Source organism: Oxyura jamaicensis, chromosome 14 (genome assembly GCF_011077185.1).
Source record: "Oxyura jamaicensis isolate SHBP4307 breed ruddy duck chromosome 14, BPBGC_Ojam_1.0, whole genome shotgun sequence".
NCBI classification, from domain to species: domain Eukaryota; kingdom Metazoa; phylum Chordata; class Aves; order Anseriformes; family Anatidae; genus Oxyura; species Oxyura jamaicensis.
In genome coordinates this window covers 1294878-1319211 of record NC_048906.1, presented here as the reverse complement: position 1 = coordinate 1319211, position 24334 = coordinate 1294878, and the positions used below count along the sequence as shown (strand labels likewise).

The window sequence follows — 24334 nt, the reverse complement described above, 5'->3', positions numbered from 1 at the left end:
TCTCCGCAGGCGCAGAGTGTGTTGCTGCTTTTTAGGCTGCGTGATGTTCAGTGTTAGGAATAGCTCGGGAGCTGTCTAAGGAGGGCGAGAAACTCCAATTCCCTGAACAGCGAGAGGTGGCTGAGCCTGTCCCTGCGGGTTCCTGGGCTCAGAGGCGCAGAGCTGTGTGCACCAGGAGGTTTTTTTTCTCTGAACTAGCCCGGGAGCAGCCCGGCAGAGCGGTGAGCAGCGCGGGGATTGGCTGCGCGGGGCCTTTCCAGCTGGCCGTACGAGTCGCCCGCTGCTCCGCGTGCCTTTCTGCTTACCTCACCGGGAGCCGCACGCAGACGGATGGCGGAAGGGCCGTGTTGGCCGGGGGAAGCTGCCCGCAGCTGCGGGGCTTGGTGCTGGCGGCGGCTCCGGGCCCTGCCACCCCATGCCGGTGCGGGCGGCCGGCGGTGGGTGCTGCGGGCAGTGGGGCCCTGCCAGCCAGCCCGGGCTGCCTCCCTCGGGGCGGCGGTGGGGGAGCCGTGCTGTTCTCCCAGCCCTGCCTGGATGGGAGCGGAGGGCAGCAGGTACCCGAGATCCAGCGCCGGGTTAGAAGCGGTGCCTGCAGCTGGCTGCAGCAGCCCTGTGCTCCTGTTGAGATCCTGAGGGCGTCCCGAGGCCGTGTGACAGTGACCCCAGCGAGTGCTCTCTGAGGTTGTTCCCGGTGCTTTCAGAAAGGTGAAACCCTCGGGATTGGTAGAGGGAGGGTCTGGGAGAAGAGGCAGGGTCTTACGCCCCCTCTCCCTTGCATCTGAAGCCGTTGTGGCCGCCGTACGGCTGCTGACCGCGCACCGGGAGGGATTTAAACATCACCTTCCTGGCATGGTGGTAGGGGGCTGCGGGACGCTGGAGGGTGCTTCCTGACTGAAACTTGCTGGAGTCTTTTATTTGTAAGGAAGCTGATGCGCTTCAGACGGATCCCCGAAGTGGTCAGGTCGCACCCAGAGGGCAAACAGGAGCACGTGGTGAAGCGTCAAAGCTTTGGAAGGTGTCAGGGGAAGGAAATGATGCGCGTTCTTCTGGCCCGCGTCCTGCAGGTCAGACTAGGTGCTCGTAGGCATCATCAGCACCACGATGCTCTGTAAATGCTGGTGCTGAACTCCACGAGCACTTCGGAAATGAACGCTATTTCCACCAGAGGCACTGACCGGGAGGGCTGCGGTGACTGTCCCGGGGCGGCCTCTGTAAACTTGTGTGAGCTCGTGAATCTTACCCCCTTGTGCTTCGGTCAGACACCTTCCCTCGCAGGTTGCCGTGGCCCGTGTGAACCAGCTCACGGATGGGAAATGTGGGCACACCTTGTGCGGAAACGAGCCTGCCCAGAGGCTGGATGTACCCTGCCACCTCCCCGGGAAGAGCCCTGCCCCTGCAGGAGCCGCTGCGCTGGCCGAGGAAGTGGGTGTAGTCCCCGAGCCCACGCAGCGTGTGCTCAGCACCTGCCGTGCCCCTGTGCTGCCGGGGCAGCTCAGCTCATCTTGTGTAGCGATATTTCCCGGGGATGTGCCAACACTCTAAGGGCTGTGTAACCCTCGCGGCTCTGCCCGCGGTGTCGTAAGAGGAACAGAAACGTGTGCCTGTCGCCGTGAGCGCCCGCTCCATGACGTCAGGAAGGTCCCGTCACCCCGCCGCTCCGTGCCTGCCCTTCCCACCGCGCCGGCACGCGCCAGCCTCGCCGGTCTGCCAGCCCCGCGGGGTGAGCGGCCTCAGAGAGGGCCGGTGAAGCGAGGGAGGGAAAAAGGAGAACCAAGGAGACGCAGGGCGCGGAGCTGAGCCTGATGGGCCATCGGTTGCGTAAGACTGGGAAGTTTGCTGGTTTCCCAGCAGCTGCTTCGCAGCGGGGCGTTGCGCCCGGCAGCCGCTCCCCAGGGGTGCTGTTTTCCCTGAGAGCACCCAGTGCCCTGCCGCCTGTCCCCGGGGCACAGATCCCAGCACTGCCGCGGTGCCCCTGACAACATCAGGAACTGGCTCCAGAACCAGGACGAAGCAGCTGACGTGGTATTGATGGAGGACGCGAGCTCTGCCACCCCTCCATCTCCCCTCAAAGCCCTGGCCGTGTCCCTCAGGTTGGTTGTAAGGACGTGCCGAGCGTTGGGAGCAGCCAGGTGAGCAGGTGCTCGGGGCGATGCCCTGCAGCCGGAGGTGCCAGCAGCAGCCCCACAGCCCCTCCCTCGGCAGGGCCGCAGGATCAGCCCGGCTGCCCCCGCCATTCCCCGCCCCGCTCCGAGGAGTGCTGCTGGGCCTGGAGGCAGCGGGAGGCAGCCGGCAGGGAACCGCCTCGCTGCTGCCTTTCCTGGCTTCTGCAACGGGGGGAAAAGTGCTGCTTTCCCCAGCTGCCCGCAACCAGTGGCGGCTGGGTTTTTCCTTCCCTGTGTTACTAAACGAGGAGTTTTAAGGCTTTTCTCCTCACTGAGTCTCCAAACCCGAGCTGCTCGCTACGTGTGGAGATGCTGAAACCTGCCCCGTCCCTGCCCTGCATCTGGTTTCCGTCAGCCGCGTGGTTTGGTGAGCAGTGGGTTCCCACAGCTTCCTTTTTGCAGGGGAAATTTCTCCCCTTGCTTTTTATGGCCAAGAGCAGCGTGGTTGCCTTTGAAAAACAAACAAACAAACTCCAGGCACGGAGAGCCTGGACCACAGCCTCCGCAGCCTGGTAGGGCCCTGGGCTGGAAAGTGAGAGCGTCCCCAGCGCTCCTGCGGGCTGCTCTGTGGAGCCGCCAGCTGCTCAGGGGGTTCCCGGAGCCCCTTGGCCTTCGGTCATCAAAGAAAGACTTTGCAGACCGGAGGACCCCGTGACTTCCAGTAAATGTTGGTTACTCCTCCTAGGTCACAGGGCACGCGTCTTTCGTAACGAAGCAGCTGAGAATTCGCTGTGTGGCTGTTGGCATCTCCTCCAGCCACGGCTCTGCTCCGCTCCTGGAGGGTCCCGGTGCCAGGCCAGGGTCCAGGGATGCAGCGGGGATTTTTGCTAGTGCCGTGGGAAGCTGGTATGATGGCAAGAACATCGCTGCTGCTTTTTAACCTTCGCTGTCAGTTGGTAAAAGCCTTTCTCAGCACCTGGTGGCAGAGTGCTGGAGGTGTGGAGGCATCCTCAGGGAGGTGTCTGCTCGGTTGAAGTGGTTCCTGTGAGTGGTGGTTGCAGAGATTTGGGCTGAAATCAGATATTTCTGTGGCGGCTGGCGTTCTGCACACCGGCTGCTACCCCGCTGCACGGTTTTGCCATAGCTCGCATTCCTCTGGCTTCTGGTCAGAGCAGGCACGGAGCAGCCCCCCGCTGCTGGCAGGTAGCTCGCTCAGCCAAGCCGCAGGGCTCGGGGCATGCTCACGAGCAAGGAGTGGAAAGCCCCTGTGTTCCAGCCCGCCTCCCCTGCCTTGCCTTGGATTTATCCAAGCTCTGTTGAAATGGGATCCTGCAGCCCTTCCCGTGGGCTTTGGGGCAGGGCGCGTGTGCAGCTCCTGGGGAGGTAACCCAGAGGTACGACGGGTCCTCAGCCGCTGTCTGAAGACAACACAGGCCCTGAAAATGAGGAGGGGGTGAAGGGTTTGCCTGAGCCCCGAGAGCCCCCAGTCCTCTGTAAGGATGGGCTTGGCTGCTTTCCATCCGGGAGAGATCATTTGCCTTAAAGCGGGCAGGAACATTTGGTACGGCAGACAGCTCCGGGGGCTCGCCCGAGGTCACCGGAGAGAAGAGTGGGGTTCGGATCTCTTGGGGCCACGGCCAGGTGTTACCAAAAGCTGTCCGTGCTCCACGGGCGGCCTTTGGGTCTGTGTGCTCTGACAAGTCCCCAAAAGGAGCACAAGGATCCCCGCGGCCAGGTCCTGCTGGAGCCCGGTGGGCTCGGCAGGTCCCCGTAGCGCGGCAGCACAGCCCTGCTGCGCTCCTGCTCTTCCTGGGGCAGCTCCAGCTGCCGAGCGTCTCCCAGGGGCTCTGGCATTCGCAGGCAGCCAGGAGAGCTTTAAAGCCTGTGGAAAACATGACCCACATCCCTGGTTTTAAGATGGTCTTGGGTTTGCTGTGGGGGTTTGTTGGCTGGGTTTTCTGGTTTTGGCCGTGAGCCGGGCAGGGTGAGGGCACCTCGGGTGTCGCGTTGGCGGTGTTTGAGCCGTGGGTGCAGGCTGTGGCCGGGCGGCGTGCAGCCGCTGCGCTCTGCTGATGGGCCCGAGGAGGCTCCGCGGGTCCCAGCTCACAGCTGTACAGGTGGGAACCCGGTGGTCTGCTAGCAAGTGCCTGGGGATTTAGGACTCCTCACCCTCGGGTAAGAGAAAACCAAGAGCGCCCTTCGCCGGCGGTGGCTCCTGTCCCGCAGGGAGGGATCTGGGTTGTGTTAGCTGGTTTTGGCCAGCCTGCTCCCACTGCAGATGTCTGTCTGTTCAGCCCTTGGATCCTGCTGCTGGCAGGAGAGCAATGAGATTTAACCGTACCTTGGACGGAAGGGATCTTTTAGTCGGGGTTTTCCTGAGCAGCTTGCTCCTGGAGCGCCTGCGCAGGCTGGGACAGGCTGCAAGTGCGAGCAGTCCCTCCCAGCTGCCAGGACGCCTGGGAGGAGAGCTCCGTGCTGTGCCCAAACTCTCTTCTGCGATGGAAACTTCTGTCCAGGCCAGAGGCATCTCCACACGGTGGCAGAGAGGTGCAGCTCCTTCCTGGGGGAGCAGCTTCGGTACCCCGGCTCCCGAGGAGGCTGTTTGAGAGCATCCTGCCAGGCAGCAGCGGGGCTTTGTGCCCTCCGCCAGCGTCAGGTTTCAGCAGAGGTTAAAGAAAGCAAGTTCCACGTGTTTCCGCAGAGCACTGTTGTGCAACGCTTGACTTTGCAAATGTGAACCCATTTCAAGTCCCGTGTAAACAGCTGAGGAAGAGAAGTGAGCCCCTCGGCTGGCTGCTGCCGGGAGGTTTCCCGGCTTGGCCGATGACCCAGGCTTGGCGGGCTGCTTCTGGGCAGAGACTGAGTGGGATCCAGGATCACCAGCGTGCCAATTGCGTATGGTTTATTCCTTGTAAAGGATTTACGGGTACAGCTTTGCGTCCTTTCCTGCCCCCCACGCGTGCACAGCTCCCTCGGTGTGCTGCAGGATCAGGTTCGTGTCCGTGGCTGTAGCCCACATCTGGGTGTCGCGGTGTGCTCCGCTCTGTGCCTGCTGGGGGCTGCTCCCTCTTGGGACCCTGCTGCTGACCTGTGCGGGGCGCAGGGCAGCAGCAGGGGAGGTGCTGTGACCTACTCTCAAACTGAGGAGGGAGAGAGGGCTAGGTACGGAGATCGTGCAGGGCTGCTCTCTGCTGGGACTGGGGAGTCTGTCTGCAGGCGGAGCAGTGGTACGCTTCTGAAAGCTGCTGGATTACGGGTGTTCTGTTATTTGGGTGGTTAAGAAATCATTTTAAATGATCCCGATCCTTTGAAAACCCCGCACGCTGCTCAGGAGTGATTTGAAGGGGCCTGGCTTTGACCTTCCTTCTGAAAATCCGGGGTTATGTGAATTTAGGTAAACGCTTGGACGTAATGCCGCAGAACAGCGTTCTCTGAGCCCAGAGAATGCACGCAGTGATCCTAACACTCTCTGTCCTTCTTCCACAGGGCAAACTTCCCATGACTAACAAGTGCTGGTTGGATTATGAGCTCAAACAAGAACGCTCGCTACAATCGTTTCCCCAGTGGCACAACGAACATCACTACTGCCGAGAACACTACCGGGGTAAGCCTTGCTGTCAGCGGGGGATGGGCTGGGGGTGCTCCGCGTGTTCTCGTCCTTCCTTTCGGGAAAAGGAAGGTGGCTGCTGAGGATTTGGTGCTTTCTCCCCCTGAAAAATCCTGGTATCCAGAAGAAACTTGGGAATTTATCTGACATATTCGTGTATGTTCATGAACTCAGGAGAGGAAGCAAGTCTTCAGGCTGTGCTGCACCCGTAGGCACTGACCTTCTTTCTGTCCGTATTTCAGACGAGAATGGAAACAACCTTTGGGCCAGCCTACTCTGCTGTGACAACCATCACAAAGGGTGAGCACATTTCCTGTGTGGAGCTTCTCCCCGGAGCACTGCGTGTGAATCCTGGCAGCTTTTCCGTGTCTCGCAGATCATGAGGCTGTTGGGAGAGTCGCTCAGCGCTCCTTACAGACAGGTGCCGAGGTGCTGCTTTCAGCAGTCTGCAGCCCAAGCAATATTTAATCGCGGCACCTGATCACCAGACGTGATGGGACAAGCATCCACAGGAATTTTCTCCTGTTACACAGGCTTTACTGGGAAGCCCTTGATGACGTTAGGGTAGTACAACAGGGTCTGATACAGAGTCTAGCCCCAAATCTTCACTCTCGGCCTGCCCCTGAGTCACTCTGGACACTTTGGTAAACCCCCATGGCCATTTTGTGTTCAGACAGGAGGGAGTGCGAGTGTACCTGCTCATACCAAACCCTTGTGCTTTGTTCTTCAAAGCCCAGCAGCTGAGGAGTCTGAGCTCTGACCGTGGCGTGAGTGCAGGAAGAGATCTGGTTTCACTTTGGAATAAAAATGCCCTTACTTTAGTAAAGATAAGGAGCTGTGGCACTTGTCACTGATTTAGATAAGGAAATGAACTGTCTGCTTGGAGGAGCTGTTTGGATTACGTTTGTACAGAGCTCTGGAATCTGGAAGGTTTGGGACTCCTAAATATTGACATTTAAAGCTTGATGTACTTCCATAATGCCACCTTCATACAGCCAGCCCCCGTTTAGTACAGCATGCTTCCCTTGTGCCACAAGAAATAGCCAGTCCTCCCTTAATCTAAGCAGTTTCTGATGGGTGGCTGAGATACGTATGAGTGCAAGGTTTCCTTTTAACAGTGTTTTAACCTATGGACCTGGCAGAATATTATCTGTGCTCTTCGAAAGCTCTCATGCATTTCAGCAAGCTGTCAGAGATCAGGGCTATTCTGGCTGCACTGATGTGTCCAGGTCAGGAACTGGAGTAGGGAATCCCTTGTCCGTTCCTTTTCCAAGGAACACGTAGAGTTACAGATACCTGTAGCTTGGGAATGTTGCCATGGAGCCTAATTTATTTTATTTTTAATTTGCATTAAAGCTGACGGGACCAATACTTTTAAGCAGCATCGTCGGACCCCATCCTCCTCCAGCACGCTCACCTACTCCCCCCGAGATGAGGACGATGGCATGGTAGGTGTTGCCGGGAGCCCCCTGGTGAATGGCTTAGCTGCTTGTGTCTCAAATGAGAGACATCTGGTGCTCCTCTGCACATCTCTGCCTTCCTTCCTCGCTCCCAAGCGCGGTGTTTATCACATGCAGATGTCTGCACCGGAGGCAGGACCAGCCTCAGCATTTCCTGGCCGCTCCCATGGTTGGAGCAGGGGGGGATCAGAGGCTGCTTCTGGCTGGGGGCATTGGGCTGGCACTGCTTGGAAATGGTACGTGGTTAGGGAGCCCAGGAGCTGCGCATCCCCCAGACCTACTGGTGGGGATGCGCCTGCCTCCTGGTGTGAGCGGGGTGCTCTGACCGTCCTGGTCTCCAGAGAACGCAGAGCTGTTGTCAGCGAGGGCTGCAGGACAGACCGCCCAGCAGCACTGGACCTGCGGTTAGGACCAGAACATGTATTCCTCTTTCCACCTCCAGATGGGGCTTCCGACCAGAGGAGCAGGTTTGAAACCCGCAGGGTGGGATGTCGGGCCCTGCGGGCTGTGCCCAGCTCCTAGATTCCATCGGCGGGGTCTGCTTCCACACAGCGTGCCCGTGGCTGCGGTACCTCTGCAGAAAGGCACTTCCCAGTTTGGCGTCCAGTTTCCTCATTCACCTCACACAGTTCTCAGTAACTTCTTGGGGGGGGAATGTACCGATCCAACAGGCCCCAGGGTTAGTTGCTTAAAGAGAAATTAAATTGGTGAAATCAATTAAATCAAGATCAGCAACAGCAGAGCAAACCTCAGCGGACAGACAAATAGCACTGAGACCTTCCCGTGCCCGCAGTGCTCCAGCCGATCTCGTAACCGCAAGCTCCTGCTTGTGAGTTAAGCCTGTGAGTAACAGACTTCGTGTTAAGGACTTGTAAACTTTGTCGGGTTAGGGGACCCAGCTTCAGAGCTGGGGAGAATGGATCACTGCTGCTGAGTAAGTTAGGCGCTGGCAGAGACTGGGGTCACAGCACCAGCGTGAAGCTCCAACGCTTCTCAAAATACCCTGACACCAGCTTGCAAAAAAGCTTCACTGTCAGCATCCTATTCAGTTCCTTCTGTTGCTCAGAGATCTTGCTGTGTTTTATGTGAGCGTGTGTTTGGTTTTCAAGAAGTCCTTTGAACGTTTGGCTCGCGTCCTTGGCACACGCAGCTCTCCATCGCATCGCTGACCCCGGGGTGCTGGACCACGGTTCCAAGGAGCCCGTGGCTGTCAGCGCTGACCAGTGGGCTGCGTGCTGTGCTCCCTGCACCATTCCTTGAGTTGTGCAGTTCTCAGAGTACGGATGAGGACTTCTCTGAAGGAGCAGGGGGTGCAGGGGACATTACACTCATCCATGTCTCGTGGAGAAGCTCCCTGGCTCCTTCAGAAACCTGTGTAACAAACTGGGGTGCACAGCCAAGATGAGGAGAAATTCCTCCTAGGACCTAGCCTCCGTCCTCTTGGACAGCGTCAGCCCCTCTACCCTGGAGTGCTGAAGATTGTTAAGCAAAATCAGCGCAAGGACTAACGAGCGGTTCAGGAAGCAACCTGCAGCTTGTGTTGCTGACGATGAGCACCACAGCCCTGCTCGGCCTGCTGCCCCAGACAAACTTTCTCTAACCCTCTCAGGAAGCTTCCTTTGCTTCGTCAAGAATTAATCTGGGATTTCCCTTCCTGATGGCTGAGTTTTCCCTCCTCCAGAAGCTGCCAAGGGTTTGTCAGCCACAGAGGCAGCTGGAGAAGAGGCAGAGCCCTCCTGTGACCCCTCTCCCCACTTCTTTCTTTTTGAAGCTTCTGTTAATGAAGCCAAAAGCAGAGCAGAGTGTTCCGCGTGCAAGGCGGAGATTATTGAGCATCTGCTGCCCCCCTCCCTGAGAGCAGTGCCCCGTGTTCCCAGCCTCACTGTGCCTGTGGGGAGCAGGAACGGGGATGGTGCTAGAGCCTTCACCTGGGGGCTGCTTTTGTAGCTGGCGCGATGGGAGGGGGACTTGTTGTGGACTGAGTGAGCACAGCTACACCTTCATCTTCCATCAAGAGCCGTCTGAGTGCTCCATGCCCTGGGCTGCCTGAAGCTGGCCTTGATGCAGAAAGAGCCCTGCTGCCGCTGTGGTGGGACCGCGCTCACCTCTGCCCGTGCAGCGTTGTTGCTGCAGTCGTCTGCGGGGATCTTTCCTAGCACACCAGTTTCTTTCCGGTGTAGTTGACAACGAGCGTGAGCCCAGCTGGGACGCGTGGAGCGGTGCCGGTGTTGCACGAGCCCAGCGGGGCTGTCGTACAGTGGGGCTCCTGGAGGTGCAGCCCCCTCTTCCCCCTCGGCGACCCCGGGGGCTGCTCCTGCTAGCCCTGCCTGCAGAGCCTGCCTGTGCCGCCTAGCTCCCTGCCTCGCCTCCGGAACGGGAACTGTGCACAGTCATTCTTGTTATTAAAATAACTTCTGTTACTAGTGGAGGGAAATAATGAAATTAACGGATGCCCATAAAGTTGATTTACCTCATAACCATTCCTCCTCAAGGTTTGCGTATTTGACCAATAAACATGCCTGCTTTAAGAAAAAGAGCTTTATGCGTTGGCTGCTAGGCAGATGCAGCATTTCTGAGCTCCTAGGATCCCAGGGTCATAAAAATTATGAAGCACGGCAGCGTGAAGACCCAGCAGGATCCTGGTCTGCTCCTCTCCGGCAGCCCAACGGGGGCTGTTCCCACCCTGCGGGATGCTCTGTCTCCGGGGGAGGTGGTCTCTGAAGCTCGTCGTGCATCTTGTATTGCTGAATTTCCTGCCTGCTCCGCTGGCCTCGTTCATTGTGTTTGCCTGCCCTGGGGTCTGCTGTTGCACGCTTTCTCCCCAGCTGAGCACACAGAATGCAGCTCGGGAGGTTCAGACTGAGCAGGAGGAAATCGCTTTGTGCTTGCACGGCAGTGCAGGGCAGCAGCCCGGGGCTGTGGCGTCTCCTCCGTGGAGCTCTCCCGGTTCCAGGTAGGCAGCGCCAGGGCTGATGGACCCCAGGGGCAGGAAGAGCCCCTCTTGGGGCAGCAGCTGGAAGGAGCTCTGCAGGTGGCAGTGGAGTCTGAGCGGTGCGTGCTGCAGTCGTGCCGAATGTAGGTGCGGTGGGGCAGGGCCAGGGGGCTCGGCATCGCTCACCTCTTGATGCTGTGTATGCAGCTCCTGGCTTCGTTCTGCCTTTCCTTTGTCAGCCCGTTCCTTCTGCCCCATGAAGAAGTGTGTTGCTTCTCTCTGCGCTCCTCCCCAGCGGCCAGAAGGGTCTTCCAGCGTAACCCGGCCGTGGGCGTGCTGCTGGCTGTGCTAGGCCCCCAGCCCCCAGGTCCGCAGGGTCTCCGGCTGTGCTTTGGTGCAGGGTTGCATCCCGGTGGTTGATACCGCGCCGCTTGGGGTGCGCTGCCGGCTAATGTTCCGCGGCAGCATTCCCTCAAAGCCAACCCCAAGGGCGCCGTAACCGGTGGGATTTTCCTTGATTGGTGCGCGCGGTGTCCACCAGCTCTCCCCTCCCAAGCAGGAAGCGGCGAAGCCAGCCTGTTGCTGAATTGAATAGAAGGAAGTCTCCGCACTTACGCAAAGAAATTTGGCAGAAGTTAGATAGCGAGCGCAACAACAAGTGCTGCTGCAGAGATTAGAGAAATGGCAGAAGATGGGAGCTGTCTCGGGGGGAGATTTGCAGAGCTTTCGGGGAAGGATTAATCCTGCCAGGCCTTTGCTTTGCGGGTGGGCACAGTAAGTAGACAAACAGATGCACCTTTGAGAAAGTTCCGTGCTCGGAATGCAGCTGTCGGCTTGGGTTGGCCCGTTGGAGCTGACTGGTGCCCGTCCTGTCTCTGAGGGCGGTGTGGCATCCCCGGGCTGCTGGGAGCAGCAGGCAGCAGCGAGGCACGAGGCACTGAGGCACGCTGCTCCCTGGGGCCCTTCCCTGCAGCTTGGCAGAGGGGGTGAACAAATGGAGCAGCCGAGTGCTGGGGCGGGGGCTGGACCTGAAGTCTCTGTGCACAGGGCTCTGGAGCGGGGGGAATTATCTGCAATAACGGGAATCTGCTTTTGTCTTTTTGCAGCCTCCGATCAGCACCCCACGGCGCTCTGACTCCGCTATCTCCGTCCGTTCGTTGCACTCCGAGTCCAACATGTCCTTGCGCTCGACGTTCTCGCTCCATGAGGAAGAGGAGGAGCCAGTAGGTATTGGGGGTTGGCTGGAGGAGCGCTGCTAGGAAGTTCAGTGTCAAAAGAGTAACTTAGCGGACTCCTGTGAGTGCGCAGAACTGGAGCGGACAGGTCCTCGTGGTCTGGCAGCTCAGTCTGGCTGTCCGGACGGTTGGTTATAATTGCGCTCTCACCGTATGTAAAGAGGGGACAGTGGTGAGGCTTCTGTGCTTCTCAGAAAAACTGTGAGTCTTTGCAAAGCCGTGTGTGATTCCCCAGCTCTGCTACAGAGCAGCAGGGGGTTGTAGATCTTCAGGCTGGTGCTCTAGCCCCAGGCAGCAAGGTGAACACAGTTCCCCACTGATTCAGAGCCCCCATCCTGCATTCAGGGCTCTGTGGCACCCCACTGACTTGATTGTAAGCCCCCAGGAGGGTGCAAGGAATTGTCCACAAGTGGCCCTTGCAGGGGGAGGATACTTTTAAGCGACACTCAGCTTGTGACCCATTGACTGACACCAGCCTGGACGCATAAAAGGTCAGGAGGCGTTTTGCCACAGGTCTGGGATAAAAGTGTGTGTTTGGGAACCCCGGGGGTCGTGTTTGCAGCTCCCAGAGCAGCACAGGCTGAAAAGGCAGACCGGACTGCAGTGGGTGCTCTGCAATGCTCTGAAATGTGATGCCCTGCTGTGGTGTGCGGTGGGGAGCTGTGCCTCTTGGAGGTGCCGTGCCCACAGCCCACGTGCCAGCAGTCTTAGCTGGTAAACAATGAGATTTCGTACCGTTCAGGTACATGCAGTGTTATTTCTGTGTCATAAGGTCATGAAAGAGTCCTTCCTTCAGGACGTTTCAAAAATACAAAAGGGCAAGATGTTTTAGAATGGCTACTGAACTCCGGGCTTACCACCAGGGACACGTACACTTGCCTTTGTGTGAACTCTTGTGCTCTCTGTCCCGTTCTCTCTTCTCCTCAGGAGCCACTGGTGTTTGCTGAACAGCCGTCCGTGAAGCTGTGCTGCCAGCTGTGCTGCAGCGTGTTTAAGGATCCGGTCATCACAACCTGTGGGGTAAGGTGGCTCTCTTCAAATCATGAGCCTGGGTCCCACAGATGTCCTGTGTGACCTGTAGGCGAGCCCTGGCTGATGGTCCCCAGTGCCTGCCGGCTTGAGTGAGCAAAGAGGAGGCAGTGCCTGGCTGGGGAAAACAGCCCAGGGTGGGAGCAAAGATGCCGGTGCACGTGTGGCAGGCAGGTTTCCCCGCAAGGCAGCTCTGAACCAGGCTGTGGCGGGGTGTGAGGGCACCGCAGGTAGCCAGAGAAACCTGGAGCTTGCTCAAAACTCTGCTGCTTCTCCCAGTAGAGGTGTGCTGTTCGCCTCTCAGTCCTGGCCAAACTCAGTCTCCCTGGTGGGCTTGAGTGAGGTCAAAACTCCTTTTTCCCTGTCCTGCAGGGCTCTGCAGAGTGCTGCTGCCTTCTGGGCACCCCAGAAACAGCTGCTTTTCTGTTGTTAACAGCGTTTCTTTCAAGACAATGGCTTGCAGCTTCATTTAATGCTTGCAGAGGGATTTGACATCCGCTAATGAAAGGCACAGAGTATTATGAATATTCCTCTATATTCCATTTTATTGGGATTTTAATAGAAGCTGTATATTATTCCTGCTTCTGAGCTACGTGTGAAGAACGATGGCTTTGTGACGAGATCACTAACGCTTCTGACATGCTTCAGAGTGCTCGGATGGAGCTCTAACAACACGAGCAGAGAGCAGGAGTGTTTATTGCGGAGGGGGTGCTATCCCCAAAGGTGCTGGAGGCTGGTGCAGTTCCACTGCATCATTTCAGTAAGCAGCTCTTCATGGAGGCACCGAGATTTACTGGTTAATATGGGAAACAAAACCTCCTGCAGGAAGCAGACTGGCTTCATTTGCAGCCCTGGTTTGGCAGCTCTGGAGGGAGCACCATGCAGCTGTGCAGGGCAGGAAAAGGCCGCGTGAGCAGGGCTGCAGATAACGGCTCTGAAGGGCGACTTGCAGCCCTTCCAGCGCTGCTGCCAAGCCCCGGCCCTGCGGCAGGGGAATGTGGCTGAGGAGGCCCCAGGGGACCCAGGGGGTGAGCTCGGGACCAGTGGAACGCTGCAGCCTTTGTTCCTTTCTTCATATTCGTTAGCATGTCAGCTTGAATTTGCTGCTTTATCAGGTGAAACTGTTGCTGTACATTTCTGCAGTAAGCACAGAGAGCTACTTCTAGTGGCAGAATTTACAGGGCGTTTAATGGGTCCCATGCACCTGGCAGCAGGACAGCGTCACTGGGAGAGCTGCAGAACAGTGTATGCAATGAACCAACTGGCCAAAACAGGGAGAGGCTGATGTTCTTCTCCTTGGAGGCTTCTCAGGAAAATGAGAGGAGTAACATGGGCTGAAGTGGAGGGTGAAGTAGAGAAACTCTATGTGGACTTGGAGGGTAGGAGTATCGGCATGGCAGAACATCTCCGTGGCTTTAGCTTGCACCATGATTGTGGCCTGATCCTGAGCTGGGCAGGATCCTCAAAGCACCAAACCCCGTGCTTGGTACTTCTCGGGAACAGGACCTGTGCTGGAGTCTGAGCTGCCTGCAAGCTGCCCCCTCTAGGCTGGTTTTTGCCCTCTGCTGCAGACCAAGAGTGCCCCGAGCTATAAAGCAGGCAGAACAGCTGCTGGGGCCTTTGTGCCACAGGCTGTGGTATCTCCATCCTTCGCCATCGTTAGTCAGGGGGGTAATTTACCTTACGTTGTTTACACTGACACTGCTGTTCCTCTTTGTCTCCACAGCACACGTTTTGTAGAAGATGTGCCTTAACATCTGGTGAGTACTGAACTCTTCTTGTGCGATGCAGCCAAAATGTCGCCATTTTCTGGTTTGTGTGCCCTCACGTACAAAGAAACCGGCAGAAAGAAGGGCTTAAAACAAGCTGTCAGTCTCTGGCTGCCACTGCAGCAGCGGGCACTGGGCTCGGGGGCCGTGCAGCCCTGAGCTCCGACGGTGTGCGCCGCAGCATGGGCACCAGAGGGCTGGGCCGGCCCTTGGGCACAGGATGTTCTCAAATCCAGGAATAGGCAATGGATAATCCCGGGATAATGTGCGTCTCGCTCAGACCCATTGATTTCAGAGTGAAAGCTTTCTGTGGCTCTGCCCAGGGAACAAGGGGGCTGTGTTTGGCCGCGGCCCAGCAGAGCCCTCCTCCCCCAGCCCATTAGTGGCAGCTCCCCGTCGCCGAGCGAGCCTACGTGCAGCGGCTCACGGAGCTGCTCGGGCTCCCCCAGCTCTTCCAGAAGCCTGGTGGAGCCCAAGTGCCTGGCTGCCAGCCTGCCCCAGCCAGCTCCTGCTTGGTTTGGGCGCTGCTCTCCAAAAAGTACTTTACTTGGCATGAGCCCCTGCCCCTCTTGGAGAGCCGCTCAGCACAAAGCCAGGCCGTTCACACTGCCAGAACAAGCCCCGAGGAAGCTCCCCGAGGAGCCCAGCGAAACAGTAGCTCTTTCTGCCTCAAAATGTTCATCTTCCACATGTCAGGGGGTCCTCCTGCTTTGCATGCCAACTTCTCTGTCGCTGCGCTGTCCTGCATCTATCCCAACCGACAGACTTGTAACAAAAGGCTTTGCAGTTGCAATCCTGCGTTGCTCCTGCCCTCAGAGCTCGTCTTCACTGCTAGCGGCGATGCTGAGCCCTGGGTTTGGGTGGGAGACTGGTTATGTGTGGGCACCAGCAGCTCTGGGGGCACTGTCTGTGAATACTCTGGCACTTCAACAAGCACGAGGCCGTCTGAGTTAGCGTGGTATTCCTTCACTGGCAGCTAGCTTGAATTATCCGGGGTGGACATCAACTGTAAGTTCTCACCGAGCTCCAAGGCAGAGCAGAGCCAGTGGCTTGCAGATGTTCTGTGAATATTCCTGGCTCCATCGCTCTTGTCACCAACCTGGGAGTTGGCTGTCTTGGCCAGAGAAGGCAAACGAATACAGTCTCCACGTGGAGGCTCTTTGAAACGCTCCCGCTGTGTCCCAGCCCTTGCTGACTCTCTTTTTCTCCCCCCCCCCTTTTAGAGAAGTGCCCCGTGGACAATGCCAAACTGACCGTAGTGGTCAACAACATCGCCGTGGCTGAGCAGATCGGGGAGCTCTTCATTCACTGCAAGTACGGCTGCCGGCCTGCAGCCAGCAGCAAGCCCGCCGCCTTCGAGGTGGACCCCCGTGGATGTCCGTTTACAATCAAACTGAGTGCCAGGAAGTAAGTGGCTTGTCACCAGCCGGCAGCCTCGCGGGGAACGGGCTCTGCCCCCGGCACTTGCTGTTGTGTCCGAGCTGCCCGGCGGCTCCTAGGGACGGCGCAGCTCCCACCTGCAGCGCTCTGCCGGGGTGTGCGTGGGTGTGGGAATGGATTTGGGATTCTTTTTGTAAAAGGAGCTATCGTGGTTGTATCCTATGAATGAGCGTTCTGAAATCTACTTTCCTTCGCATCCTCAATGTATTCACTCCCTTCCCCATCACCTGCCCATTGCCGCTGCTAGCTGTCGGAAGGCTCAGCCGCTCCGGGTGGCTGCTCCCTGCATGCATGTGGGCTATTGTTACTCTCAACTTGCTAGCCCAATGAGAATTTAAAGCTGGGATCACAGCGTTAGGACAGGAGGCTTTGATCACTTCACAGTGTCATGGGCCTGGTTAGCTCCTTTCCTGATGATCCGCGGGGTTTCCGTTCATTTTTCGCCTGTTGCTGATTTTCCTTCCTTTTGCTTTTCTCCGTGGGCAGAGACCATGAAAGCAGCTGTGATTACAGGCCCGTTCGCTGCCCCAACAACCCGAGCTGCCCGCCTCTCCTGAAAATGAACCTGGAGGCCCATCTGAAGGAGTGCGAGCACATAAAGTGTCCCCACTCCAAGTACGGGTAAGGAGCTGGTGCTTTCAGCGGGAACAGCTGCAGCTTTTTTACCGGTTTTGGTGGCTCTTAGGTGGGGCTCCCGGTGACACCATCTTCTGCCTCTTGCCCCAAATGCTCCTTGCAACTACCTAGACAGATAGTTTGGGAGCAGAGCCCTGGCCAGAAGAATTGGAACTCCCTGGCCACTCTGTCACCCTGCAGTCACCTGCACCCAGCAGGGTGGCGAGCCACAGTACCACTGCTCCTCGGGGGAGGAGCAGAAGAGCTGGGCCCCCACAGAGCCGGAGCCAGCTGAGCACCTCCAGCTGGTGCCTGCCTTCCCCCGTAGGTGTACGTTCATAGGAAACCAAGACACGTACGAGACCCACTTGGAGACGTGCAAGTTTGAGGGTCTGAAGGAGTTTCTGCAGCAGACGGACGATCGCTTCCATGAGATGCAGGTGGCAATGGCCCAGAAGGACCAGGAGATTGCCTTCCTGCGCTCCATGCTGGGGAAGCTCTCGGAGAAGATTGACCAGCTGGAGAAGAACCTGGAGCTCAAGTTCGGTGAGTCTGCGAGTAGAAGAGCCAACAGTGCTGCGACGTTAGACACGTTTCCTGCACACCTTTGCCATGCCCAGCCCTGACTTGCTTCTAAAGTCTGCCGGGTCTTCAGCGTTTTTTGTACAATTTGCATTTGAGCAGCAGACACCTGCCTGCTTTTCCCTGCTGCTAACTGCAGCGGGTTCTCCTTCCTCCTTGTCTGGAGGTTAGGCAGCAGTGGGTGTTCTCTGCCTGTTCCCCTGGATGCTGTAAGGGCCTCTGCAGTGACCGTGGGGCTCTCCATCTCTCGTAGATGTGCTGGACGAGAACCAGAGCAAGCTGAGCGAGGACCTGATGGAGTTCCGCAGGGATGCCTCCATGCTGAACGTGAGGATGGGGCTGGGCCCTGGGGCTGGGCAGGGTTTGCACTCAGCTGCTGGTTTGCTACTCATTAAACTTCTCCTGTGGTGGGGGAGTTTCTGGGGTTCCCTCCAGCTCGCTGGCTCTGCGCCCCCCAGGTCTGGTTTGTTTTTACTGGGGCTGGGTGTGGGTGAAGGTTTCCTCTAGGCTGAGTTAAAGGCAGCTCAGGGTGTTCTGGGTGCTGCTGCTGGGCTGTCGTTTTAATTGGTTCTACTGCCTTTTCGCAGCCTCTTGCTGCTCTTTCAATGTTTTAACAGAGGAAAGTACCCCTGCTGCAAAGAGAGAGCCCTCTGCTCCAACGCCTGGGCACTCCTCTACCTTTTATATTAGCCAGGGACAGTACGTCCTCCTGCTCGCCTGCAGAGAAAGCAGGCAGATGAGCAGAGCCCTGCTAACAAGCTGGGAGTGAGAGGTGTCTCATGATTTTGGACCTTATTCAAGCGCTGATGTTGGATAGACATTCTTCCCTAGCTCCAGCAGGCTGCATCCCACTGAATGTGCTGACTGGGAGGAGCTCGCCCTGGCTTACCTAAGCATACTGGTGAAGTGGGTCCTCGGGGATGCAGCAGGGACTGGGCTGTGGAGGAGGCTACAGAGACCTTCCAGTTCTTCTCCAGCAAAGTGGGCTTCAAAAGCCCAGCTGAGCAAGGAGCCCTCGTAACCGATTTGTTTTTAGCGGTTTGGTGAGTGGCAGAGCAAGGACAGTATGCTCTGAAAGGTGTTTCTGTGCCTGCCTGAATACTGAAGAGTTGAGTGCAGGTCCGAGGTGCTGTCAGAACCCCGTGGTCTCCAGAGAGAGGTGACAGAGGGAGGCAGACAGACCTAGAGCAGGAGACCTCCGATGAGAGAATGAGCCAGCTACTACGGGAGGGCGTGCACAGGGAGGCAAGAGCTGTCCAAAGGCAGGACCGGTTTAGGCAGTGGCTGGGGACAGTCTTAAAGCCATGCCCAGAGGGGCAAGCTGGTGTTGATAGCTCTGCAGCTCATGCAGCTCCTTCTGTTTTTCAGGATGAGCTCTCCCACATTAATGCTCGACTCAACATGGGCATCCTTGGATGTGAGTATGCTCAGTTCTCACCCGCTCGGGCTGGTGTGGGGTGATGGCACCAAGCCTTTGTAGGCTCGGTCTCAGATATGAAAAGTACCAGTTTATAAAAAGTACCAGATGTAAAAAGTACCAGTTTTCTGCGGTGGCAGCAGTGATTTCTCTGCAGGATCAACACTGCTGCAGGAGGCTGGTGGGAGATGCTTTGCCAGAAGCACTGGCCAAATGGGCACTGACTCAGTGCTGCAGGGTTCTGAGCTGCTGGAGATGTCCCTAGCTCCAGCCTGGCAGTTGCATTAGGGAGATGAGTCCTGGGGTTCAAAGCAAAGCTAAGTCAACGTGCTGTAAGGGTGGGACACGAGGCTCTCTGGCCAGACTGCTGCAACAGCACGGAGTGCGAGGAGCGTGCCGGGCTGGGGCAGGGAGCCCTGTTCCCTCTGAACTCACAACGTGGTGCAGCACCCTTCTGCCCCCTCTAAGCTGCCCTCTTCTTTCCCTAGCCTATGACCCTCAGCAGATCTTCAAGTGCAAGGGGACCTTCGTGGGACACCAGGGCCCTGTCTGGTGTTTGTGTGTTTACTCCATAGGAGATTTGCTCTTCAGTGGCTCTTCAGACAAAACCATTAAGGTAAGGGCCCTGCCTCCTCGGTACGTGTTTTGTGTTTGTAGATGTGCTCCGGGTGGGACAGAAGCTGAGGTCCTGTTCAGCTGGGAGGCTGGGAGGGGTGTTACTTCCCAAGGTTTCTCCTGAAACCTTAAATTAATCTTTGCAATTATAATTGGGCAAAATCTACTTCGGTTTTGCTGTGAGGAAATGTTACATGATAGGGAAATCAAGAGACAAATAGTGGTTTTTGTAAAACCCTGATTAGAATCTCACTCTAGCTGCTTGCCTTTTCGCATTATTTGTTGTCGAGTGTATCTACGCCTATTTCAGCTTCTGATTTTATTTCCCATTGTTACAAAAAGCCATCCTAGAAAAAAAAACATTTTTCCCTGATAAAATGTGTCCTTTTTGCATTTTATGGCATGTTTGTTTTTCTTTGCCCTGTGTTCAGTAACTCAAACTGACAGCACTGCTCCAGTGCCACCCAAACAAAGTTCCCAGCGCCGCCGTGCCGGCTGCAGGCTGAGCTGCGGAGCTGTGCGACGAGCCCTGCCAGCAGCACGGCTGCGGTTCAGTTTTTCTGAGGGAGAGCAAAGCCACGTGGAAGAAAATGGACATTGCTGCATTTCAGTGAAAGAGAACGGCTTTCTGCCCTGTCCTGGCTGCTCTGGGCACCGCCCAGCCAAGCGAGCACCACGTTCTGCCTTCACTCTGGGGAGGAAGCTTAACTCTGCCGCCAAGGAGCAGAATTACTCTGTGGTGGCAGAGGAGGCCGTGCTGTGCTGTTTGAGCCCCAGGGACAGGGCGTGAAATGCTAAAACAGGAGTCTGAGAGCCGCTCCTGTGGTTCAGTGTGTTGTTTTGGCCTGGGGCTGTGAAAGGCAGTGCTGGAGAGGACTGGTGCGTGCTCCTCTTCAGTGCCTCTTGTTAACTTCAACCTGACCCTGTGCAGTAAATTTCCTTTCCTAGACGTGCTTATCTCTGCCTGGGAGCCAGGAACACAGGTGCCCAGATGACACAGTCTGTTTCCTCCTTTCCATGCTTTTGTGGCTTTGCTGACATCCTGCCCGGGTCCCCAGCTGCTGCGTGTGCAGGCGTGTGACCCGCTGCTGCCTTGTGTTTCCTGTTAGGTGTGGGATACCTGTACCACGTACAAGTGCCAAAAGACCCTGGAGGGTCACGATGGAATTGTACTGGCTCTCTGCATCCAGGGGTGAGTGGAGGGGGACACGTGCCCCACAGGAGAGGGTTGCGAGCACTGGGGGCTCCCAAGCATGCCCTTGCGGTTCCCATCCTAAGTCCTGCATGTGCCAGGGTTGTGCACGTGTTGCAGGGCGTGGGAGGCGGGGAGAGGAGGCCTGTTGGGTCACAGAGTCCCAGTCTCACCTTTAGGTGAACCCCTTCATAAATCTCGCATCTTGCCTCTTTGCTCTTTAAAAATTGAGAAGCGCCTATCTCTGTGGCTTCCCCTGCTGTCCTGGCTTCCTTCCCTGCTCCACGAGACAAACCAGCCTTCCCCCCCCAAACAAGCCCAGGCTCTGCTCCTGGGGCTGCTTCCTTGGGTCTTGGCCCAGTGGCTGCGGGACTGCGGCTCCTCGCCCAGCGCAGTGCCTGGGAGCGAGCTGGGGCCCTGCACTGGCCCCTCTCCGTCGCTGACCTCCTTTTGTTTTGTGGTGACATTACAGGAACAAGCTGTACAGCGGCTCTGCTGACTGCACCATTATCGTGAGTACCCAGGACCCCTGCTCTGCTTGGGGGTGGAGATGTGAGATCTACAGGCAGCCCCAGCTCTGGTAGAGCAGGAGCTTGCAGCCTTTTTCCTACAGAGTCCTTCAGCTGCCAGTGGTGTAGGATTGATGTCCCATGTGTGCATTATTTAGCCAAGTTCCTTGTGGGTTGGGTTTAGGTGTCCCTCCTGCGTGGGGAGCAGGAGGCCGGGGCTCTGGGCTGGGGCAGGGTGGTCTGTCCTGCCCTGGCCAGGCCAGTGGCTCACCCAGCTGCCCTCTCCTGCCTTTTTTCACCTGCCTCTGGCAGCAAAGAGGAAGGGCTGCAGCACAAGGGGCCTGCCCCTGCCCCTCACGGGCACTCTTCTTCCCCTTTTGCAGGTCTGGGACATTCAAAACCTGCAGAAAGTGAACACGATCCGAGCACACGACAATCCTGTTTGCACTTTGGTCTCCTCGCACAACATGCTGTTCAGCGGCTCCCTCAAAGCCATTAAGGTAGGGCTCGGGGGTGGCTCCTCTTGATCCAGTTGGGGACTGATGCTACAAGCTGTCAGGCAGCAGTTTCCAGGCAGGAATAAAGGGGCGTTTTGCCCTTTAAGCTTGGTGCTCCATTCTCCGGAGCTGCACAGAAAAGCCCAGCTCCACGGAGCAGGCAGCACTGCAGAGGTTTAGCCTGTGCTCGGTGCTGGCCAGAGATGCTGGCTCAAAAAAATTTTTATTTATTTATTTTTTTTTCCTAACCCTGTAAACGTGAGGCTGCAGGTGGAGTTCCTGGCAGCTCCTGAGCGTGTGCATCTTCGGGCCCCCAACAAACCTTAGACTGTGCAAGTTGTGAGTTGGCTGCTGCTTCAGGCTGCCTGTTTTGAACCCCCCTCCGAAGGATCTTGAATCTGCATTCTTTTCCTAAAGCATGCAGAAATAAGGGAACAGCTTTGCAAGTTGCCCTTTAAAGCCTTGGCTAGATTCCCGTGGTTCTGCTTCCAGCTCCTGGTGAGACAGCTTATGGGAGCGTCCATCTGTAGGAGAGCGCGTGCTCTTTTCTTTATCTGGGGCCCGGGGTGCTTCAGCTGTCTGCGGAGCGTGTGGGGCTGGGGTGACAGCGCTAAGCAGAAGGAGAACGTGGGGCCTTTCGTGGTGGTCATCCTCAGCCTCTTGCTGCCCGCTGAGCCGAGAGGTCAGCGGCACTGCTGGGAGCAGCGGTGTGAGCTCCGTCAGCCTCTGCGTGCCGAGGGCTTCAGCAGGGTTTCCCCCGGAGCTGTGGGAATGGAGCCCTGCTTCGTGGGGACAGGCTGGCAGGGGAAGTCATGAGCAGGTCTTTACTCTGGTTTTGGTTTAGGTTTTCAAGCCCATGGCTCTGTTAAGGAAAGGTCTCTGCCAGTGGTAACGCAGGCTCCGAGCTAGTTCTGCCAGGCCCGCGGGGACACTTATTCAGCATAGTTCCTGTGGGTTTTATCTGCCAGGCTGTGGGTGCAGCTGATGCCCACGAGGCAGGAGAATCAGCACAGGGTTCCACTTGGTGAGCTCTTAGGGCCCTGTGCTGACTGCGTGTGTGTGTGTGTGTGTGTGTGTGTGTGTGTGTGCTTTCACAGGTCTGGGATATTGTGGGAACCGAGCTCAAGCTGAAGAAGGAGCTGACAGGTCTCAATCACTGGGTGCGAGCGCTGGTGGCTTCTCAAAACTATCTCTACAGCGGATCGTACCAAACAATCAAGGTGAGCCTCGTGGCTTTCGTGAGCCGCCAGCCGTCCCTGATACACATCTGTACTCCGCAGCCTGGCTTGGTTGGGCAGGACAAAAGGTAGCTGCTCCGAGAGCACTGCTGCAGCACTGCTGGCACGCGGGGTTTCGCTGTGCTGATGGCGTCTGTGCAGGCACAAACGCGGGGCTCTGCTGGTCCCCGTGCGTGCAGCTGCTTGGGGATGCTCGCTCAGATAAAGCACGGCCTCGCAGCCACGGCGCCTCACGCTGCCCGTGCAGCTGCTGCAGCGCTATCTGCGCTGACAGTCCTGCTGATGAGAGGAGAAGGTCACTGCCTGGGTGCAGGGTTACCATCAATCTGCGTGTGGTTTCCGAAGTGCTCTCGTCTGTCTTGGCTCAGGCTTTGATGAGCAGCTCACCTCTCAGCATCTGGGTGACACAAGAGAATTTGAAGTTTCCCTCCCCAGTTAATAAATCCCTATTAATTTCTCTGATCAGTTTCTAGTGCTATTAGGGACTGGGCTGTGTGTGCACGTGTGTGCATAGTCGCACACAAGGCATAGGATCTCTACAATTTTTTCAGTCTAGATGCTCAAAGTTGGGCAGCTCAATAAGGCAGCAGGACTTTGCTCATCAGTGCTGGCTCTTTCAGATCTGGGACATCCGGAACTTGGAGTGTGTGCACGTGCTGCAGACGTCAGGAGGCAGCGTGTACTCCATCGCTGTGACAAACCACCACATTGTGTGTGGCACCTACGAGAACCTCATCCACGTAAGGGCTGCGGGCTTTGATGCCTGCGTTGGCCTCGGGCCGGGGGAGAGGGGCGAGGAGACGGGAGGCCTGGCTCTGCTGGTCGGTTACGGCACATGCTGGGTTGCTCCTGGAGGTGTGCACCACCAGGAGGTGGTGGCTGGCAGCCCAGTGCGGTCCGTGAGCCCTGCTCTCCTCCTGCAGGTCTGGGACATAGAGACAAAGGAACAGGTCCGCACGCTGACCGGCCACGTGGGCACGGTTTACGCCCTCGCAGTCATCTCTACGCCGGATCAAACCAAAGTCTTCAGTGCGTCGTATGACCGGTCTCTCAGGGTACGTGTCCGGGGCCGTGCAGCTGGGGCTGTGTGCTTGGCACTGCTGTTAGAACGCGGGCGGCACTGTGGGCGTGAGGGAGAGGGAGGCCGGGGAATCCTCTTCACACCACGTGGCCCCGCTTTTAATTTGCCATCTGGCCCAAACCCTGCGGCACTCGGCGTGCTCTTCCCTCCCGGCACAAGGGTTGGGCCAGAGCCCTGTGCCCCGTGCTTGGCTCACACCTTCTGTGTGCCCACAGGTGTGGAGCATGGACAACATGATCTGCACTCAGACACTGCTGCGGCACCAGGGCAGTGTCACTGCCCTCGCAGTCTCCAGGGGCCGCCTCTTCTCCGGCGCTGTGGACAGCACTGTAAAGGTTGGTTTCCTCCGGCTTCTGGGTGGTTTGGGCTCTTCCAGTGCTAGAACATCAATGCTAGGGCGTTAAACGAGGTAGGAGCTGGCTTCAGACAAACAAGGGGATGGTTCTCAAAGGGTGGGAGGTTTAACTCCTAGCAGAGGGTGTTACGGAGTCTCTCTCTGGGCTTTCAGCATCCACAAGATGACGAAGAGCAGCCCACGGAGCTGCTCAGAACAGTCACTGCCATGGGTTCCTCTTGCCTCTCCTCCACAGGTCTGGACGTGCTAGCGAGAGCGGCCGCACGAGTCCTGCACACTGAAAGACCAAAAACTCCCCCCCTCCGTCGGCCTGCTGGGTGACAAACACCACTACGAACGACTGCTGCAGCTCCTCCCCGCACCCACCACTGCCTGCCGCTGCCCAGCAGCCGCTTCCCCCACCGGCAGCACTCAGGACCTGCCCGTGGATGCTCCAGATCCTCCCTCGGGTCTGCTGGGCATAGCTGGAAACGCCGAGGAACCCCTTAGGGTGCCGGGGCCTCCCTCAGGGCAGCGTGCCCTCCTCTGCCTGCCTCCCGGAGCTGGGGAGCAGCCTCTGGAGCTCGGGGCTTGCCACCAGGCTGGGCCTCCGCAGCCTGAACTCCCCGGAGGAACGCAGCCAGGCCGTGGGCAGCGATGGCACCGAGCGGTTTGGGTGG

General features: G+C 57.4%; 1 protein-coding gene across 2 annotated transcripts; it reads left to right on the top strand.

Annotated features, from left to right (window-relative positions):
* Nucleotides 1–5588: 5588 nt before the first annotated feature.
* On the top strand, nucleotides 5589–23961 carry TRAF7 (TNF receptor associated factor 7). Of its 2 annotated transcripts, none has more exons than XM_035340069.1 (20): nucleotides 5589–5706; nucleotides 5952–6009; nucleotides 7066–7157; nucleotides 11208–11324; nucleotides 12264–12356; nucleotides 14092–14125; nucleotides 15358–15541; nucleotides 16061–16195; nucleotides 16518–16735; nucleotides 17025–17098; nucleotides 18140–18188; nucleotides 18677–18804; nucleotides 19913–19995; nucleotides 20468–20507; nucleotides 20888–21004; nucleotides 22099–22221; nucleotides 22860–22979; nucleotides 23163–23294; nucleotides 23536–23655; nucleotides 23911–23961. In XM_035340069.1, the coding sequence occupies exons 1-20, from the start codon at nucleotides 5626–5628 to the stop codon at nucleotides 23923–23925; spliced, it is 2013 nt and encodes a 670-aa protein (XP_035195960.1). In that variant the 5' UTR covers nucleotides 5589–5625; the 3' UTR covers nucleotides 23926–23961. The 2 variants fall into 2 exon arrangements, with proteins under 2 accessions (XP_035195960.1, XP_035195961.1); XM_035340070.1 differs by lacking the exon at nucleotides 5589–5706 and adding an exon at nucleotides 10661–10875 and having other exon boundaries at nucleotides 5988–6009.
* The last annotated feature ends 373 nt before the right edge of the window (nucleotides 23962–24334 follow it).